The 21,997-nt window shown below is 36.6% G+C and overlaps 1 protein-coding gene across 4 annotated transcripts in view; it reads right to left on the bottom strand.

Moving 5' to 3' along the window:
• Window positions 1–21,997, bottom strand: part of CEP350 (centrosomal protein 350) — a 162,501-nt gene that overhangs the window by 122,293 nt on the left and 18,211 nt on the right. For 3 of the 4 annotated variants that reach the window (XM_019976221.2, XM_019976224.2, XM_019976223.2), the window contains exons 2-6: window positions 11,434–11,519; window positions 10,365–10,411; window positions 6,878–6,992; window positions 5,887–6,046; window positions 985–1,607 (exon numbers count right to left, since the gene is read on the bottom strand). In XM_019976221.2, coding sequence (XP_019831780.2) covers window positions 985–1,607; window positions 5,887–6,046; window positions 6,878–6,992; window positions 10,365–10,411; window positions 11,434–11,506 — 1,018 coding nt within the window. In that variant the 5' untranslated portion in view covers window positions 11,507–11,519. The remainder of the gene's footprint in view (window positions 1–984; window positions 1,608–5,886; window positions 6,047–6,877; window positions 6,993–10,364; window positions 10,412–11,433; window positions 11,520–21,997) is intronic. The other variant, XM_019976222.2, reaches the window with a different exon arrangement.

The raw sequence follows: 21,997 nt of genomic DNA, 5'->3' as shown, positions 1-21,997 counted from the left end.
TGTGGACAATTTCTACATGGCACACAAACAACTAGAAGGATAAGAAAGAATTTTATTAAGGGAACTACCCACAATTTTACCATAAATTATCTAGAATTAAATGCTACTTATCTATCTTTAATTCATAATGAATATTACTAGCAAAACATATCACAAAAAAACTGATAAACTGTTCAAGCTATAGATAGTTAAGTTTGTTCTGTTAAAATTAATAGAATAAACCAATCTTGATTATATTTTGATTGTCATACATTTATAAATACTGAACTTGAAAAAATATCTGCAAAAGAAAGGCCAGAATGGTAGGAACTTTAAGACCAAAGTCTAACCTCATCAATGAATCAAAATTTTACATGGATGACCCTGACCCTGTGAAAATAATTTCAGGGACATAAATATGCAAAACCACCATATATAAAAACTTGAGTTAGGCTGAAAGCAGAAATTCTCTCTGAAAAGCATCTTCTCAATGGAAATCTGATTTATTGTTTTCTTAAACATGGAGAAAACCCCTGTCAAAATTCTAAGGTTAACAAAAGAGGATCAAAATGTCAGTGCCAAGATATTCTGTAACCAAATATTTACTAGCAGTGATTGAAGTATTTTTCAAACATTGCTTTTAAAAGAATTTCTAATAACAACAGAAATACAATGACAGAGTAAGAGCAATATTCTTTCAGTTCTCTGAAATTTTATACTTATTTTTATATTTTATTTATATATATTTTATTTTAAAATTTATACTAATTTTTATTTTCTCTTTTGTACAACTTATTAAAGGTTCATATGGGAAGTCTCAAACTAAAAGAACCTCTTGAAGGATCTAAGTCTGCATTTTTAGCATGCACTTTGAATTAATTTTTTTATGCACTTGATTTGAGAATCACCCCCTATTCTAAATGATCCTCTCTACTCCAATACACCCTAGGGAAACAAGGAGACAAGGAGGCAGGAAAAGAGAAGATGTAAACACTGATTACAAACCTTTATATGTTGGAGCAGGTGGAGCTGTTGCCACTTTCCTGACTTTCGCTGTCACTGAGCTATCAACATTAACAACCATTACCGGATGGTCAATATGACCCAGGTTCTGGCCCTGGCCATTTGTTTCTTCTGAGTGTTCCCACTGTTTTCTAATCCGCTCCTTGAGTTTTTCCAGTTTGACATCATGTTGTCGTCGCTTTAGGATATCTAATCTTTGGGAATTACAAGTACTAGTAGAAGACGGAGAAGAGTCAGTTAACCGTAACACTTTTGAATCAATATTATGGCCCATGGTACACACAGAAGACTTCAAAGTGTTCTCATTTCCTTTTGTTCTATTAGGTTTTTCTTCATCACTTCTCATGGCAGCTGCCACCTTAATCAAACATTCAGAATTTTGCAATGCATCAATTGTTGGTCGATCATTTAAAAACCTAACAACTGTATCATCAACGGCAGATGATTGGGAGCTCTCAAAATCACAACAAAGTATATTCCGATCTTCTTGACTGCACATCAACCGGTTCCCACTCTCAGGCTTCTCTTCATTAACATCCACACAATATACGTGCTTTGACTCTAAATGGCTGGGGCTTATACTGGATGGTGTGCCATGGACTTCCCTATGATTAAAAAATAATAAGCTTTAAATAAAGAATACAAAAACCAGTCATACAAACTGAGTGGAGAACTCTAAACATTAGAGACCCCAAAACTTAGACACTCTAGTAGGTTAGAAATAATTCAGTGCTCAATGCCTCCTGGGTATCAAAGGTTAGATTATGGCAAATCATCTAAATCATAATGTGCATATTATAAAACTATGCAAAAGATGCATGCAGAGATTTCCTTAAGAACCCCAGAAAGCAGAAATACAATCTGACTTTGGATATTCACTTGACACTTACTACCAAAATGTACATTTTACTTCTCCATAAAATCTTAAGAACTAGGGGGAAAAGTTCTCAAATTCTGGCATTTCACATATATAACTTCTAAATAGTGTACGAAATTAACAGATTGGGAGTAGAAATAAAGTGGAAGTACAATAAACATTCACCTCCAGATAAACGTGGTTAGTAAAGTTAAATCTCTCTGAACTACAGACAACTTTTTTGGCAGCTTCAAGTTATGTAAAGCATGTCTAGAAATTCCAGAGTAGGCAAAGAAGACTGGACACAGCCAAAGCATGCATCACAAAGTCCATATTCTCTACTCACAAAAACACTAGCAAAAGTATTCCTTCAGAAACTATTTTGATTTTACGTATCATTCTAGTAAGTTATATTTTAGAAACAGAAGCAGTTATTAAAAGGGAGATTAATGAAGACAAGCCTCAGCAGTAGGAAGAAGACATGAAAAGCTACCCAACAAAATTATAGGAACAGACATAACAATCATCTGGACCCCCAAGTTCCGAAAGAGTAGACATTTGCCACATGTGGCAATTGAGCACTAGAATGTGCTTAATCCAAACTGAGATGTGCTGTAATGTAAATTACATACCAGATTTTTAAAAATTAAAAAATAAAGACCGTAAAACATCTTTGGGTGTGTGCATATGACTACTAAAAATATTTAAATTACATATGTGTGGTTCACTTTAATGGTGCCATTGTATATACTGACCTAAATCTTTCAGTTTAGGCATAAAACTCTAAATATCACAAAAATTATTAAAGTCATGACTCTATTACAGCAAAATATGGTTAATTTTGCAGCTATCATGAGTACACAAGTGTGTGCATTTCTCTAAAGAGACAGTCTATAGCTTTTATCAGATTCTCACTGGGGTCCATGACTCAAAAAACATTAGACCCTCTTCTAAGAGGCTGATTATTAAATAAGACGGGGGCTGAGAACTGAGTTCTGCAGCTTTCACTAGAGATCAAGACTAAATTCAATTATTTTCACTATCTCAACCAGACTGCAACAACTCACTGTTTAAATGATTAAGGTCTAAAAACAGCACATGCAGAGAATAAAACAGGAATCCCTGGTGGCTCAGCGGTAAAGAACCCACCTGCCAATGCAGGAGATGTGGTTCTATGCCTGGGTCGGGAAGATGCCTTGGAGAAGGAAATGGCAACCTACTCCACTATTCCTGCCTGGGAAATCCCACAGAGAAGCCTAGCAAGCTACAGTCCATGGGATCGCAAAAAGTCAGATACAACTTAGTGACTAAACAACAGAGAATAAAATAAAATATAAAATGGTAGGTTACCTACATGTCTTAATCGTAAGGGAAAGAAAATTAACTAAAAAAAGTAAAGTAGGGACTGCCCTTGTAGTCCAATGGCTAATACTCTGCACTCCCAATGAAGGAGGCCAGGTTCAGGGAACTAGATCCCACATGCTGCAACTAAAGATCTCAGCACGCCACAACTAAGACCCAGCAGAGCCAAATTAGATAGACCAAAATAAATGAACTTTAAAAAAAAAAAAAGTAATTTCACACATTCTTTCACTCACTCACTCATTAAATATCTACTATGAATAAGGATGTTCACTATGCAATTCTTTCAACTTTTCTATAAATATGAAAATTGTCGTAATAAAATGCTGGAAAAAATATCTATAGAATACTTAGTTAAATAACAAGCATTAAGATGATTTGGGAATGAGACAGATTTGTAGTTTTACATAAAGTAATGTAATGGGTACACATTTAATCAAAATATAATGCAGCATGAAAATGCTCCAACAGAGGAAGCACAGGTGGTACTAAGTCGCTTCAGTCTTGTCCGACTCCTTATGACCCTATGGACTACAGCCTGCCAGGCTCCTCTGTCCATAGGATTCTCCAGGCAAGAATACTGAAGTGGGTTGCCATGCCCTCCTCCAGGGGATCTTCCTGACCCAGGGATCGAACCTGAGTCTCTTCTGTCCCCTGCATTAGGAAGCAGGTTCTTTACCACTAGTGCCACCTGGGAAGCACAGAGGAAGGGTTGAATAAGCTAGGGAATGAAATGGGGTAGAAACAGATACAGCAGTGTTTCATACAGAAGGTGATAAAAGCTGAGTTTTAGATGATGAATGGAGCTGGCCAGGTGGAGGGTGTTCTATTCACAGCTATCCTATGGATATTTGTTTCTTTTCTTAAAATACACATAATTTACACAATTTTAAATGTGAGGTAGTATTATTTGCAGAAAGAATATTAGAATAGAAATAGTAATTTAGTTTCAATTCTGATAGTGATTATGTTTCTAGGCATCTCATTATTCTTTTAAATTTTCCCTTTCTCCTTTTTCTAAACTATGCACTTGTACCCAGATTAAGTCCCTGGCCTTTTCTCTATTTATTTTTTTCACTTTTATCACTTCAATGCTACTGACAACTCCCATATTTATATTCGTAGCACTGACTTTTCCACACACATTCCTACCCAAACATCCAACTGCCTACTGAATATTTTCACCTAGATATTTCAAAATTGCATCAAATGGAACACACTGAAAATCAAACCCATAATTTACCTCTGCATGCTTGTGTGCTAAGTTGCTTGTGTCCAATTCTTTGTGACCCTATGGACTGTAGCCCACCTGGCTCCTCTGTCCACGGGATTCCCCAGGCAAAAATACTGGAGTGAGTTGCCATGCCCTCCTCCAGGGGATCCTCCCGACCTAGGGAACGAACCCACATCACTCGCAGCTCCTGCATTACAGGCAGATTCTTTACCGCTGAGCCACTGGGGAAGCATAATTCACCTTCATCATCCAAATTTTTTATCTCAAATATAAGATGTGAGAGTTGGACCATAAAGAAGGTTGAGCACTGAAGAACTGATGCTTTTGAACTGTGGTGCTAGAGACTCTTTTGAGAGTCCCTTGGACAACAAGGAGATCAAACCAGTCAATTCTAAAGGAAATCAACCCTAAATATTCATTGGAAGGACTGATGCTGAATGCCACCTGATGTGAAGAACCAACTCATTGGAAAAGATCCTGATGCTGGGAAAAATTGAGGGCAAGAGGAGAATGGGGCAACAGAGGATGAGATTGTTGGAAGGCATGACTGAATCAATGGACATGAGGTTGAGCAAACTTGGGGAGATAGTGAAGGACAGGGAAGCCTGGCATGATGCAGTTGATAAAGTCACAAAGAGTCAGACATGACTTAGCAACTGAACAAGAGCAAATATAAAAACTAAGTATTTCCAAGCACCATCATTAAAAACTCCTTACTTTACTGATTGATACTTTAAAATACTAAAAAATGATTATAAATGAAACAACAAACTATAAGTTTCAGTGTCTATTACTTAATACTATTTGCTATCCTAACAGCAAGAACATATTTCTATCAGTAGTTAAAACGTCCCTCAAATACAAAACTCTTTAATCTTATCTGGTAAATATCCTAAATTAGCTAACAAAAATGCAAAGCATTTTATACTATTCATATATTAAAATTCATTCATCAATCTTGAACATCTAACTAAATTGTTAAAAGGAACCACTGGCAACACAAACAATAAACCAACTCACATTCTCAGAAGAAAGAAATTTTAGGTAACTGATTAATGCTAGCCCCCTCCAACTCAAAAAAGAGAAGAAAACTAAACTATGTGAAGACCACTGTGTAGAACATCCAATCTGAGATATAAGGGAGAAGAAAGCCGTACTTCCAGAAACCGAATAATTTGTGTGCAGGAAGCATATTACAACGGAGTGGTCTGGAGTAAATATTACTACTTCTCCCCAAATATTCAATCTGTAAAAGAACAGAAAGTTAGCATTTCATAAAAGATTTTGCTTTACCTTTTTGGAAAATGGAAAAGGTAATACTACTAGATTCAGAGTGTGATGAAAAACTGAGAAAATAAACTATAATATTAGTACAAATACTATAGGTTAACTCTATAGATAATTTAAAAAAAAAAAAGAAACCCACACTAACCTGTAAGAAACCAAAGGGTCACGAAACTCCACACGATTAATTTTTTTTACATTACTCTCCAGGGTGGTAGCTCTGAGAGGACTACGAGATTTCTCTTTTCGTGATTTAGAAAATTTGGAGGCTGGAGCATTAACCCAAGAATCATCCAGGTATCTACCATCTGAAGAAAAAGGAAATCTATGAAAACATATGATATAAAATACAACTGTCTCTGAACGTGGCTAGCATTTAAGAAAATAACTTAGGTATCTTATTGTTTCTGCACTCTCAAGCTGAATACCATACAAGTAGATTAAAAAAAAATTCAGGTTCTATTATTACAGTAACTCAATCTATAGAGAAAGACTGCATTCTAAGCAAACAACACCAAGTGAAATTCTAAATAAAAAATTCCTTTTGTCAAAGGCTCTCACTTCAAAAAAGATGCATCAGCTAAAACCCAAGACTCACAGATTATAAAAAAGAATCATAGTTTCAGTTAATCTGCAGGTTTATTCCACTAATTATGCAACCACAAAATTAAATATATAAAAGGTAACCAAAGAAAATATTGACAGTGTCAATTTATGATAGTATTTGTAAGATAAATATTCTAATTTTGATCAGAAATCCCAACCAAAAAAAACAAAAGTCTTAAGTCAACTAAATTTCAAACTAAAATACCTGTACTTTTTCTTTTTTAAAAAGGACATATATAACCCTAAAGGCTCAAAATCAAATTCTCACTAACAAATGAAAACTCACTGCCAAAGGTGATGCTGTAGTGCTAAGTCCCCGATCAAAAGATGGAGAAAATGTCATCTACAGTCACTGAACATGAGGCTGCTTCGTAACTACTCAGTACCAAAGGAAAAGAACTAAATGCTGATGAAGCACCTAGTCTCTGACAAAAGAACAAGGAAATACATGGGACTATATGGAGAAATTAAACCAAAACGCCAAAAATTCATATTTAATATATTTATATCTTTGGAAGTCACCTCATACATACCTTTTCTACTAATTTTTCTGGTAGCACTTGCAGAAGATTTCTTGGTATCCATGACAGAATCAAACACAGCTGTACTTGTAGGGGCTACTTCCAATTTGTTTTCAATGTGTCTCAGCTAAAGTTTAAACACCATCAAAACAAATAGGTTAATTCTATTCTAAACCAGCTACCATCAATTTAATTACTTATATTATCCAACAACTTTCTCCAAAGCAGAAAAAACTTAGGAATGCTTTATTTTAACTAAAAACAATATAGTTTTTCTATTATTTACTACTTAAGCAATTGGCCAATGCTGCCCAAATTTGGACACAAAAATAAAAATGTCTATAGAATACCAAGAGTTTTCCATTTGACCTGTTGACTACTTTTTTAATTGTTGAGTTTTTTAAAAGCAGTAAATTTTCTGACATTGTATGCTGCATATCATTATGCTACATATATTTTCTGCATTTCTACATATTTTATGTGTTTTATATGCAAAAGTGAGGAAAGAACAATTCCTCGAGACTAAAATTTAGGATTATTTAAATAGCCACAACTTTTTATCATTTTATATCTACAAAATAAGTTTTACAATAAGGACAAAGTTAATAAGATAAAATTCAGGTTTCCAAGCACTACAGTTGACTTTTGATATAACCACCAATGATTTTAAAAAGTATTTTCTCCTAAATGCTTACAGGAGAAAATGTGAAGAAAACAGAAGAAAGTAGAAAAAAATAAAATTAATCAAAATTCCAAATTCCACCACAAAGAAATAAAAGCTTTGTGTAAAATTCTGATTTATCTTCTTTCATATTTTAGCAGGGCAATGTACTCACAAAACTGGAATAATCCTTTATATATTAATAATTCTATATCAGACTGTTCCCCCATTTATATTATGAACCATTGATCACCCCTAAAAATTATTTTTAAAACCCAATAATTTTTTTTTAAAAACAACTATTAACAATTCAGCTCTAAGTTAGTTTACCTCTAAATTTAATATGGGATAAAAATTATTCTTACATTATAAATGTACAATGCTCACAAAGAATATATGCTGATTGCTACATTCATGGACCCAAAATCTGACTCTGCATTATGACCAAATCTAGGTTATCAGATTGACTTTCAAATCAGTTCAAAAGATTATAGGACAGAAAATATCAAGTTTATACTGTTAAAAAATAGATGACTTGAATTCTGGTAGAATACAAAACAAATAAGACAAATATATAAATATATATACATACACACACACACACATATATAAGGTTGGTGCAAACATAATTACAGTTCCGACTGTGACTTTTTAAAACTAATTTTATTTATTTATTTTTGTCTGTCCTGGGTCTTCATTGCTGTGTGGACTTGAGTCTCTAGTTGCAGAGAGCGGGGGCTACTCTCTAGTTGTGGTGTGTCAGCTTCTCATTGCGGTGGCTTCTCTTGTTGGGAAGCACAGGTTCTAGGGCATAAGGGCTTCAGTAGTCGTGGTTTCCAGGCTCTTGAACTCAGCTATTGTGCTCTGCAGCATGTGGAATCTTTGTGGATCAGGGATCAAACCTGTGTCTCCTGCATTGGCAAGTGAATTCTTTACCACTGACACAACAGGGCAGCCCTCAGACTGCAAATTTTAAATCATTATAACTAGGCTTAAACACATCTTTATTAATCAAAATAGGAACCATTACAATCAACACATTTTTGTTAATGAGAAGTTTATTTCTGTAGCATAAAAATTTGTGCTTCAGGATTCAACAAACTCCTAAGAAGTATTTTCTGCATCCTGCTGGCTGTGGAAGCATTTTCCCTGAAAAAAGTTGTTGAGATACTGAGGAAGTAGTAGTTGGTTGGCAAGAGATCAGGTAAATATCTGGATGAGGCAAAACTTTGTAGCCCAATTTGTTCAACTTTTGAAGTGCTGGTTGTGCAACATGCAGTTGGGTGCTGTCATGGAGAAAAATTAGGCCCTTTCTGTTAACCAATACCGGCTGCAGGTGTTGCAACTTGGGGTGCATCTCATCGATTTTCTGAGCATACTTCTCAGAGGTAGTGGTTTCACTGGGATTCAGAGAGCTGCAGTAGATGAGACGGGCAGCAGACCACCATACAGTGACAAGAACCTTTTACTGGTGCAAGTCTGGCTTAGGGTGGTGCTTTGGAGCTGCTTCTCGGTGCAACCACTCGGCTAGTTGTCACTGGTTGTCATATAAAATCTACTTTTCATCACATGGCACAATCCAATTGAGAAATGGATTCTCAATCAGAAATACAACTGATGTTGCATAGAATAAGAGAAGACACTTCAAAATGACGATTTTTTGGACTTCTAGTCAGCTCACGAGGCATCCACTTATAGAGCTTTTTCACCTTTCCAATTTGCTTCAAATGCTGCACGACTGTAGAATGGTCAACACTGAGTTCTTCAGCAACTTGTCGCACAGTTATATAAGGATCAATTCGATGATGGCTCTCAATTAGTCGTGTTAATTTCTGATGGCCGGCCACTATGCTCTTTTATCTTCAAGCTTCTTGTTTCCTTTTCAGAACTTCTTGAACTACCACTACACTGTACATTTGTTAGCAGTTCTTGGTCCAAAAGCACTGTTATTGTCAGTTGTCTCTGTTGCATCAAATGACCCATTTTGAACTCGAATAAGAAAATCACTCAAATCTGCTTTTTGTCTAACATAATTTCCATAGTCTAAAAAAAATATAAAATAAGCAGCAAGTAATTTAAGTCTTTAGCAAAAAAAAAAAACATAAAGTGAGAAATGCACGTTAAAATGATGTATAACATAACCACATTTAGAGTGTATTCCAATATCAAATGGCAAATTTCAATAATGCAAAAACCACAATTACTTTTGTACCAACCTAATATATATTAGAAGAGCAATTTGCCTAGAGAGCAAATGAAAAAGAAAAGAAAAAGGTCTCTCTTTAAAGAGCTATGTATCACTTGACAAATCTGGATTCCTAAACTCCAGACAAGACTGGACTGAATATAAATGAGAACGGTGGCACATAATCATCCTTCTTCAGCAGTACTAAGAGAAAACAACCTGTTACTGCCACAAAAAACTAGCAGGTGACTCACAGTCCACTCAAACAAAAGCTGTCCCTTTCATTTCTGCTCTATGAGCTTCCTACATAGACACATTCCTACCTTCTCTAATAAATTCTACATTTTAAAACTTCATCTCAACATATCAACTGAGTAAATTTATTAAAGCAGAATAAATAACACAACATAGTTTAATAATTTATATGCCATAGTGCTAATGTTTCTGATACTTAAAGTAATGTCCTAATTACTACTTTACTATCTAATAGTTGTCACTAACGTTAATTTTGTAACATAGTATGTAACTTTTCATATTGAAAAGTTTAACTATTTTCTCATAAAAAAAGCACTATAGAAAAGAATTTTAATCTACTCAATCATAACAGAAAATTTTAAACTAGAAGGAAATAAATGGAACCTATAATTACTTACAGCAGCCTTGGTCTGAGAAAGTGCATCCCATGGTGCGGTTATATCTGCTGGGCAACATTAATATTTACTGAATTAGGATCTCTGAAGTGGACCTTGAAATCTGCATTTTAATAAGCTCCTAAATGCACTCAAAAGTTTGAGAACCACTTTATTAGGCAGAACTGTTCTCCAGCAAGCGCTTTATTACATTGAGCCAAAACATGATTCTTCTCCCATCCTGTAAAGCCTAGCTTCCTAATACATGGTTTAGAGCTGTATTAGGCACTGATCCCCCTAGGACACTGATCCCATAGGACAACTAGACTAACACCCCCATCTACATTTCCAACAATAAGCAGTATCCTCAGTTTATCCCAATGAGCTGAACAAATACACTGTTAAGTACCATACTGCATTTCGTATTATGATATGAAAAGATCAGAAAACTACTCCAGACTTCAACCTACTAGTAGAAACAAAGGTAACATCTATTCATTCTTTCAGACAATAGCCCTTCAAAGAGTATATATTCAAACAGTCTATATATTTCCCCTCAGTCAGCCTTCTCTAGGATAAATATTTTCATCTTCTCCAAATGCTCCTCATGTGACATGATTTCCAGGTCCCTCACGAACCCAATTATCTTGCTCCAGATGTACACATTTGTCAAAGTCCCTCAAAATAATCAAGTCCTAAATTAAAGTTACCCCCATGCATCACTAAAAACAAGAAGTTCAATGAGACTATAACTTTTTAATCTGTGCACTACAGGTCTACATCGGGAGCTATATAGTATCATTTATTGACATTAAGTCAGAATTTATTGTAAAATATTATATACAACTAATTTTACATATACTGATTCTTTTTAAAAAAAGAATGTATTGCTTTACAAGACAGTTTACTATTGTGTGCCTCTGAAGGTAAAGTACATCGTATATTTAAAATGAAACTGAATTTTAAAAAGCATTTATCCATTTGTTATAAATCAAAGCATATGGGTATTTTCATTTACTGAATAGCCCAAAATCTTAGGCACAGGACCTAAACAAAGCATTAAGTTCAGTTTAAAAAAAAAAACAAATCATACCTTGAATAGTATCCGTGCTTTGAGAGTTCCTTGGATTTGGTAAAGGCACCTCTTTTGATCTGCTGCTCCTCATCCTGCCAATTTACCTGCAATCACATCATCAGCATTCACTGAAAATCAACATTATAATATCAGTGAAGAAAATGCCCTATCTTGCCTTTTGTGAAAGTCAAAAAAGAATTTTGTCATCTCTAAAAGTTATCTTTATATTCTCTTAAGAGTTCCTGATAATTTAGTAACTTAATTTTTGCTTGGAAAGCTAAACCATTAAAAATTATATCATAACCACCCCACACAAACTAGGATAGCTACTATCAAACCAAACAACAAACAAAAGTGTTAATGAAGATGTGAAGAAACTATAACTCTTGTGCACTGTTTGTTGGAATGTAAAATGGTACACCTGCTATGGAAAATAGCTCAGTAGCCCCTCAAAAATTTAAAGGAAAACTATCATATGGTCCAGCACAGAAGAATTGAAAGCAGGGGCTTGAAGAGATATTTGTTCACAGCACTGCTCACAACAGTCAAAAGACGAAAGCAACCAAAGTGTCCATAAACAAATGAAAAAATAAGTAAAATGTAGTGTGGTGGCTCAGACGGTAAAAGCATCTGCTTGCAGTGCGGGAGAACCGGGTTCAGTCCCTGGGTGGGAAGATCCCCTGGAGAAGGAAATGGCAACTTACTCCAGTACTCTTGCCTGGAAAATTCCATGGATGGAGGAATCTCGTAGGCTAGAGTCCACGGGGTCCTAAAGAGTCGGACACGACTGAGCGACTTCACTTTCACTTTCAGTATACACATAAAACATTATTATTCAGTCTTAAAGAAGGGGGATATTTTGACATATGCTACAATAAATGAAACTTGAGAACATTATGCGAAGTGAAATAAGCCAGTTACAAAGACAAATACTATATGATTCCACTTATATGAGATACCCAGAATAGTCCAAATCATAGGAAGGGAAAGTAAAATAGCGACTGTCAGGGGCTGGGGGAAGGGGAAAATAGGAAGCTATTGTCTAATGGGTATAGAGTTTCATTTTTGCAAGATGAAAGGAGTTCTAGAGATGGATGGTTACTATGACTGCATAATAGTAATAGTGTATTTAGTACCACTAAACTGAATCCTGGAAAATGGTTAACATGGTAAATTTTATGTTACATGTATCTCACCACAAAACACAAATTAAAAAGGGGAAAAAAGTATATAATGACTCAAAGAGAAAGATCATGATCTACTTACGCTAACTAAACAGACTGATGACAAAATTCTGTTGTAAAAGTCACATAAAAACACAGTTTGGAAAATGTAGAAGGGGAAAACTCATTCCTGCTCTCCAAATCTTAACACAATCATTAAGATCCCTTCTGTTTCTTTATACTTTTTTTTTTTGATTGAATTAGGTTCCTTAATTTATTGTTTTGAGCTTGTCTTTTTTTTTTTTTTTTTTAAACTTTACAAATTGTATTAGTTTTGCCTAACATCAAAATGAATCCGCCACAGGTATACATGTGTTCCCCATCCTGAACCCTCCTCCCTCCTCCCTCCCCATACCATCCCTCTGGGTCGTCCCAGTGCACTAGCCCCAAGCATCCAGTATCATGCATCGAACGTGGACTGGCAACTCGTTTCATACATGATATCATACATGTTTCAATGCCATTCTCCCAAATCTTCCCACCCTCTCCCTCTGCAACAGAGTCCAACTGTAATCACTATAATTTCAATTTTGTGTCTTATTTAAATGCTAGACATTTGAAGTGGGTTTTAGAATATATCCACAAATTCTTTGATACTCCTTTCTTCAAGAAGTGGAGCTTAATTTTCTTCTCATTGGATGTAGGCTGGACTTAGTGGTTTACTTTTAACAAATCAAATGTGGTAGAAATGATGTGTGACTTTCAAAACTAAGTCACAAAAGGCACTGCCTGTTCTCTCTCAAGGATCCAGCTGCCATGTCATAAGGACAGTCAAGCAACCCTATGAAGAGATCCATGTGGCAAAAAAAACTTAGGGTTCCTGCCTATAGCCATATGAATGAGCCATCCTGGAAGTAATCCAACAAGAGTTTATCAATACAATAATATGACTCATTTTCTCTATGATAAATAACACTGTAATGAAAATAGCTATATATATGAATGTTTGCTCATTTGGATTATTCAACAAGAACAGGATCTACAAAGTATGCAAAAACTGAACTAAAGAATATATAGAACATGCTACTCTAGAGATCCAGTGTTGAACTGTTTTCCAATTTACAATAATACGAGCTGATCAGTTTTATTAATATATTTTAGTATTAACTATGCTTTTTACTTTTGTTGATTATTAAGGAATATTAATTATATTCCTTTTAGGGAAGAAAATGGCTTTTTAAAAACTTTTTATTTTGTATTGGGGTACAGCTTTTGTATTGGGGTACATTAACAATGTTTTGATAGTTTTAGGTGAACAGCGAAGGGACTCAGCCATACATATGCATGTATCCATTCTCCCCCAAACTGCCCCCCAATCCAGGCAGCCACATAGCATTGAGCAGAGTTCTATACAGTAGGTCCTTGTTGGTTATCCACTTTAAATAAAGCAGTGTATGTGTCCATCTGGGCTTCCCAGGGGGCGCTAGTAAAGAATCCATCTGCCAATGAAGGAGACACGAGAGACATGGGTTTGATCCCTAGGTCAGGAAGATCCCTGGAGGAGGGCATGGCAACACTCTCTGGTAATCTTGCCTAGAGAATCCCATGAACAGAGGAGCCTGGCAGGCAGAGAGTCAGACACACAACTGAAGCAATGTAGCGCACACACACTACCAAACTACCTATCTATCCAAACTACCAATCTATCTCTTCTTTCCCCCATCCTTCCCCTGGGCAACCATAAGTTTGTCCTCTAAATCTGTGAGTCTGTTTCTGTTTTGCAAGTAAGTTCATTTGTACCAGAAAAAGGTTTCTTTAATTTCAATTTAGTAGACTGCTTGAAGGAGTAAACACTCTGCCATGGAACTTAATTTTAGATCCTCATTTGTGAACTATCTTTTCTTGTTCTTTGCCCACTAATCTACCAGGATATTAAAGTTTTTCTTATTGATTTGCTGAGTTCTTACATTATACTACTACTACTACTACTACTACTAAGCCGCTTCAGTCGTGTCCGACTCTGTGCGACCCCATAGACAGCAGCCCACCAGGCTCCCCCGTCCCTGGGATTCTCCAGGCAAGAACACTGGAGTGGGTTGCCATTTCCTTCTCCAACGCATGAAAGTGAAAAGTGAAAGTGAAGTCGCTCAGTCGTGTCCGACTCTTCGTGACCCCATGGACTGCAGCCTACCAGGCTCCTCCATCCATGGGATTTTCGAGGCAAAAGTACTGGAGTAGGGTGCCATCTTACATTATAAATAGTATATTAAACCTTTGTCATATTTGATAAAAATAATTTTCTTCAATGTCTGTAAAGGCAGTTCAATATTGTAATTATTAAAGACTCTAATTTACGTAAAAAAGGAAAAGCCTACCTACTAAGTCCAAACATGAAAAACTAAAGGTATAATTAATTTTTAAGAGTGTTACTTTTACCTATAATAAACAATCCTGATTTATAAACTTCTTAGGAAAAACTTCAAAAAGGTTCCAAAAATAAAAATTTTCTAAAACTAAAATTTTCATAGGTTATACAATATGATTCTAAGAAAAGTCAATCTAGATGTTTAAAAATAGAATAGTAAAAATTTTAAATCAATAAATATGCCAATAGTTAAAGTTATTCTAACCAGAGTTAGAATCAGAGCTACCAACATAGTTAGAAAAATAAACTCACTTCACTGTCCTTCTCATAAAGATACTTTTGGTCTAGTTAAGTGTCAAATGATAACTAAACAAACATGTGGCTGCTGCTGCTGCTGCTAAATCACTTCAGTCGTGTCCAACTCTGTGCCACCCCATAGACGGCAGCCCACCAGGCTCCACCATCCATGGCATTTTCCAGGCAAGAACACTGGAGTGGGTTGCCATTGCCTTCTCCAATGCATGAAAGTGAAAAATTAAAGTAAAAGTCACTCAGTCGTGTCTGACTCTTAGCGACCACATGGACTACGGACCACCAGGCTCCTCTGTTCATGGGATTTTCCAGGCAAGCGTGCTGGAGTGGGTTGCCATTGCCTTCTCCGAAACAAACATGAGCTATTTTATATCACTAAATCATCTGTCAATGACTAGACAAAACTTTTCTTTGAGCAGACCTCATTTTAAAATAAACGCTAAAATAATGATCAATTTTCTAATGGGAAGCAGAAACAGATTAAATAATCAAAACCTGCATATACATCCAAAATCTCTATGCTTAAGAGCTAATGCCGATAAAGCTGAGACAATGGAGATTAGCAAAAAGAAATGAATCTGCTTCAGGGACATCCCTGGTGGTCCAGTGGTTAAGAATCAGCCTTCCAAAGCAGGGGATACAGGTTCGATCCCCGGTCAGGGAACTAAGATCCCACATGCTGCAGAGCAATTAAGCCTGTGCACCACAACTAGAGAATGCCCCCATGCTCTAGGGCCCATACTCTACAAATAGAGAAGCCTCTGCACACAGCAACTGGAGAAAGGCTGTGTGCCACAACAAAGAGTGCAGCCAAGGAAAAAAAAAAAGAATCTATCTGCTTTAAAATAACAGCCCTATTAATAATCATCTTCAAAAGCAATAACTAAATACAAAGAGTGTGACATTTACAGAAATCTCACCCTGTAAATACACTGCAGTATATTCACCACCTAACAAATGAGAATGAACTAATCACAACTACATACAACCACACAGTTGAGCATCACAAACGTGTTAAGTGAAGAATGCCAGAAACTAGTGTACACACTGTATACATTTTATAAAACATCAAACAGGCAGAATTAATCTACTCTGTTACAACTGACAATGGTCATTATTTATGCTTTCTTTTTTTTTTCCTTATGTATGCTTTTGGCAGGAGGGTGACAAAAATTGGAGCAAGGAAGCGCTTGAGGTACTAATAATATTGTTTACTGATTTGGCAAAATCAAATATACAAAAAAGATCTTCATGACCAAGATAATCACGATGGTGCGATCACTCACCTAGAGCCAGACATCCTGGAATGTGAAGTCAAGTGGGCCTTAGAAAGCATCTCGATGAACAAAGCTAGTGGAGGTCGTGGAATTCCAGTTGAGCTCTTTCAAATTCTAAAAGATGATGCTGTGAAAGTGCTGCACTCAATATGCCAGCACATTTGGAAAACTCAGCAGTGGCCACAGGACTGGAAAAGGGCAGTTTTCATTCCAATCCCAAAGAAAGGCCACGCCAAAGAATGCTCAAACTACCACACAATTGCATTCATCACACACACTAGCAAAGTAATGCTCAAAATTCTCCAAGCCAGGCTTCAGCAATATGTGAACCGTGAACTTCCTGATGTTCAAGCTGGTTTTAGAAAAGGCAGAGGAACCAGAGATCAAACTGCCAACATCTGTTGGATCATCAAAAAAAAAGCAAGAGTTCCAGAAAAACATCTATTTCTGCTTTATTGACTATGCCAAGGCCTTTGACTGTGTGGATCACGATAAACTGGAAAATTCTTAAAGAGATGGGAATACCAGGCCACCTGACCTGCCTCTTGAGAAACCTATATGCAGGTCCAGAAGCAACAGTTAGAACTGGACATGGAACAACAGACTGGTTCCAAATAGGAAAAGGAGTACGTCAAGGCTGTATATTGTCACCCTGCTTATTTAACTTCTATGCAGAGTACATCATGAGAAATGCTAGACTGGATGAAGCACAAGCTGGAATCAAGATTGCTGGGCAAAATATCAATAACCTGATATGCAGATGACACCACCCTTATGGCAGAAAGTGAAGAGGAACTAAAGAGCCTCTTGATGAAAGTGAAAGAGGAGAGTGAAAAAGTTGGCTTACAGCTTCAACATTCAGAAAACAAAGATCATGGCATCTGGTCCCATCACTTCATGGCAAATAGATGGGGAAACAATGGAAACTGTGAGAGACTTTATTTTTTCGGGCTCCAAAATCACTGCAGATAGTGACTACAGTCACAAAATAAAAAGACACTAACTCCTTGGAAGAAAAGCTATGACCAACCTAGACAGCATAATAAAAAGAGACATTACCAACAAAGGTCCATCTAGTCAAGGCTATGGTTTTTCCAGCAGTTATGTATGGACATGAATGTTGGACTATAATAGGGCTGAGCACCAAAGAATTGATGCTTTTGAACTGTGGTGTTGGAGAAGACTCTTGAGCATCCCTTCCATCCTAAAGGAAACCAGTCCTGTTCATTGGAAGGACTGATGTTGAAGCTGAAACTCCAATTCTTTGGCCACTTGATGCGAAGAACTGACTCATTTGAAAAGACCCTGATGCTGGGAAAGATTGGGGGCGGGAGAAGAAGGGGACGACAGAGGATGAGATGGTTGGATGGCACCACCGACTCAATGGACATGAGTTTGAGTAAGCTCCAGGAGTTGGTGATGGACAGAGAAGCCTGGTGTGCTGCAGTCCATGGGGTTGCAAAGAGTCGAACACAACTGAGCAACTGAACTGAACTGATTTGGGTGCTGACTTTTTGGGTGTGTTCAGTTTGTAAGACTTCACCAAACTGTACATTCATATACTTTTTCAATATATATTAAACTTCAGTTAAAAGTATTTTCTTTTTTCTTTAAATTTTTACTAGCGTATAGCAGTCCATGGGGGTCGCTAAGAGTCGGGCACTACTGAACGACTTCACTTTCACTTTTCACTTTCATGCATTGGAGAAGGAAATGGCAACCCACTCCAGTGTTCTTGCCTGGAGAATCCCAGGGACCGCGGAGCCTGGTGGGCTGTTGTCTACGGGGTCGCACAGAGTCAGGCACAACTGAAGCGACTTAGCACCAGAGCAGCCCCAGAGGTGGGGGACTCAAGGAATTCCAGAAAGGAATAGGAAAAGTGTATAAAAAGGAAAGTATATAAAATAAAAATATATAAAAACTATAATGACCTGTATGGCTCTATCAATAAATGCCTGCTAAACGTCAGGGTGATGGGTAGACAAAAGGCCAGGAACACCTGTGAAGTTAGTGAGCAGCAGCAGCAGCAGCTGAATAATAATGTTGTGTTAGTTTCAGGTGTACAGCAAAGTGAATCAATTATACATATACATATACATAACCTCAGATATGCAGATGACACCACCCTTATGGCAGAAAGTGAAGAGGAACTAAAGAGCCTCTTGATGAAGAGCCCCACTCTTTTTTAAATTCTTTTCCCAAAAAGGCCATTACAGATTATTGAGTAGAGTTCCCTGAGCTATAATGTAGGTCCTTTGTTGTTGTTTAGTAGCTAAGTCATGTCCAACTCTAGCAACCCCATAGACTGTGGCCCACCAGGCTCCTCTGTCCATGGGATTTCCCAGTCAAGAATACTGAAGCGTGTTGCCATTTCATTCTCCAAGGAATCTTCCCGACCCAGGGATCAAAACCATGTCTCCCACCACTTAAGTGGCCACCAAGGAAGCCCACAGTAGGTCCTTCATAGTTACCTATTTTATATATAGTGTGTATATGTCAATCCAATCTTCCAGTTTATTCTCCCCTCTCCCAAAGTATTTTCAGATAACATGAAATAACCAAATCCTAGCTTAGGTTTACAATTATAATTTTAATTAAATTCTATAATATGTTCAGTATCATGAAGTACTTCAATTTGACAATAATTCACCTTTCATAATCCATGGTTATCCCATGCCCAATAAATGTTATTAATAAAATCTATTTAAGCAGGTTTGTTCTTCACTTAAGAATATATAATACATATGTCACCATTTTCTTTCATTGAGGAATAACTACAATGAAAAAAAAAATCTCCTCATAGAAAGAAGAGAATCTAATCTATCAAAACTTTTCTTTTACTAACTTTTGCAGTTCCATACAAATTTTAGGATTATTTGCTCTAGTTCTGTAAAAAAATGCCATTTCAGGGACTACATAAGACTGTTTTGGGTAGTATGGGTTTTAACAATATTATTTTTCCCAGTCCATGAACATTGGACTGTATCTCTTTTCATTTATCTGTGTCACCTTTAATTTCTTTCATCAATGTCTTACAGCTTGAAGAGTACAGGTTTTTCACTTTATTCGTTAAATTTACTTCTGGGTTTATTTTTTCTTAATGCAACTGTAAATGGGACTGTTTTCCTAATTTTTCTTTCTGAAAGTTATTACTGTATAAAAATGTAACCGTTTCTGTATATTACTTTTGTGTTCTAAAACTTCACTGAATTCATTTATTATGCATAACAGTTTTTTGGTGGAGCTGTTAGGGTTCTCCATACATAGTATCACATCATCTGCAAATCGTGACAGTTTTACTTCTTCCCTTTCAATCTGGATGCCTTTTTTTTCTTTCTTTCTTTTTTTGATCCAATAGCTGTGGCTAGGACTTTCCAGTAGTCATGTATGGATGTGAGAGTTGGACTATAAAGAAAGCTGAGAGCAGAAGAAGCGATGCTTTTGAACTGTGGTGTTGGAGAAGACTCTTCAGAGTCCCTTGGACTGCAAGGAGATCCAACCAGTCCATGCTAAAGGAAATCAGTCCTGGGTGTTCATTGGAAGGACTGATGTTGAAGCTGAAACTCCAGTACTTTGGCCACCTGATGTGAAGAGCTGACTCATTTGAAAAGACCCTGATGCTGGGAAAGATCGAAGGCAGGAGGAGAAGGGGATGACAGAGGATGAGATGGTTAGATGGCATCACCAACTCAATGGACATGAGTTTGGGTAAATTCCAGGAGTTGGTGATGGACAGGGAGGCCTGGCATGCTGCAATTCATGGGGTCGCGAAGTCGGACATGACTGAGCTACTGAACTGAACTGGAGGACTTCCACTACTATGTGAATAAAAGTGACAGACGTGGGTATTTTTATCTTGTCCCCAATCTTAAAACAAAAGCTTTGGGCTTTTCACTGTTGAGTATAATGTTAGCTGTGGGTTTGTCATATACAGCCTTTATTACATTAAGGTATATTTCCTCTATACCCACTTTGTTTAGAGTTTTTATCATAAATGGATGCTATGTTATGTCAAATGATTTTTCAGCATCTATTGAGATGATTGTGTGATTTTTATTCATTTTTTTAATGTCATGTATCAGGTTGATTGATTTGCAGATATTGACCCATCCTTGCATCTCTGGAATAAAGCCCACTTGATCATGGTGTTTACTTTTAATGTATTCTTGAATTAGGTTTGCTAATATTTTGTTGAGGATTTTTGCATCTATGTTCATCAGTAATATTGATCTGCAATTTCTCTTTCTTCCTTCCTTCCTTTATTTTGTAGGGTCTTTGTCTAATTTTACTATCAAGGTAACTCTGGCCTTGAAGAATGAGTCTAAAAGTATTCCTTCCTCTTCAATTTTTTGGAACAGTTTGAGAAGGACAGTATTAACTCTTCTTTAAATGTTTGGTAGAATTCCCATGAGGCCATCTGGTCCTGGACTTTTTGTTTCTTGGGAGATGTTTGATTCCTGATTAAATGTCATTACTAGTAATCAATCTGTTCATATTTTCTATTTCTTCCTGATTCCATTCCTAGGCATCTTCTTTTTGTGCTCCTTGTTCCCAGGCAAACTCACACAGTTTCATGGTTTCAACTACTTCCTAAACGTCACCATATTTTTATGTCCTGAATTGTTCTCTGAGCTCTGGACCCAAGTTTTCAGTCTACTTGATGGTGCATCTCCCAGTTCAACTGGCCTTTCAAACTTATCAAGTTCAGAACCAAATTCATTATCATCTATATTCAAAATGGTTCCTTCTTCTTGTTCTCTTAGCAAATGGGATTACCATGCATCCATCTCATCTTTGACATCCCTGCCTTTTCCTCACTTCATTATTTACTGAGTTACCAAGTCAATGCTAACTTTAAGATGTTACAATATGTAAAACATGCCTCTGCAAAGATGCTGAAAAATAAATCTTTAAAATATTTCTAATTTCTCTCTTCCCCTTGCCTCTGTAAGAGCATCATCTTTAGCCTAAATTATAGTAAAAAAGCTTCCTAAATTATTCTGCTCCTAACATTCTCCATACTACAACCAAAGTTACCTTTCTACAACAGATCCTAGCAACTCTACTTTTGTAACTCTTCAGTGACTATCATCTATAGGATAAAGTTCCAAATCCCTTAGCACGATGGAAGTCTGAACTCTTCACAACCCTTAATTTTGTCTTACCCCTCGCTATTGTCACAGTATACCAACTGCTCCTGTCAAACAGCTATACCTAGCACGCTTTCTCTAAACATCGAAACTTTCATTATCTCCATATCTTCTTTTCCTAAATTTTCTCTAGCAGTAATACCCTTCAAGACCAACCTCTAATGTCATCTCCTATAAATCTTTCCCAGGCAGTCCCTTAAGAATTACTACTTCATCTGTTTCCCATACCATTTAATTCACTTTCTACAGCACTTATCCTCACACACACAATCATTCATTCAGTCAATGAGTACTTAATTACCACCCCACGTCCAA

This window comes from Bos indicus, chromosome 16, assembly GCF_029378745.1.
Source record: "Bos indicus isolate NIAB-ARS_2022 breed Sahiwal x Tharparkar chromosome 16, NIAB-ARS_B.indTharparkar_mat_pri_1.0, whole genome shotgun sequence".
Lineage (NCBI taxonomy): Eukaryota > Metazoa > Chordata > Mammalia > Artiodactyla > Bovidae > Bos > Bos indicus.
The sequence above is the reverse complement of the archived record's forward strand: the minus strand, read 5'-3'. Positions and strand labels throughout refer to the sequence as shown.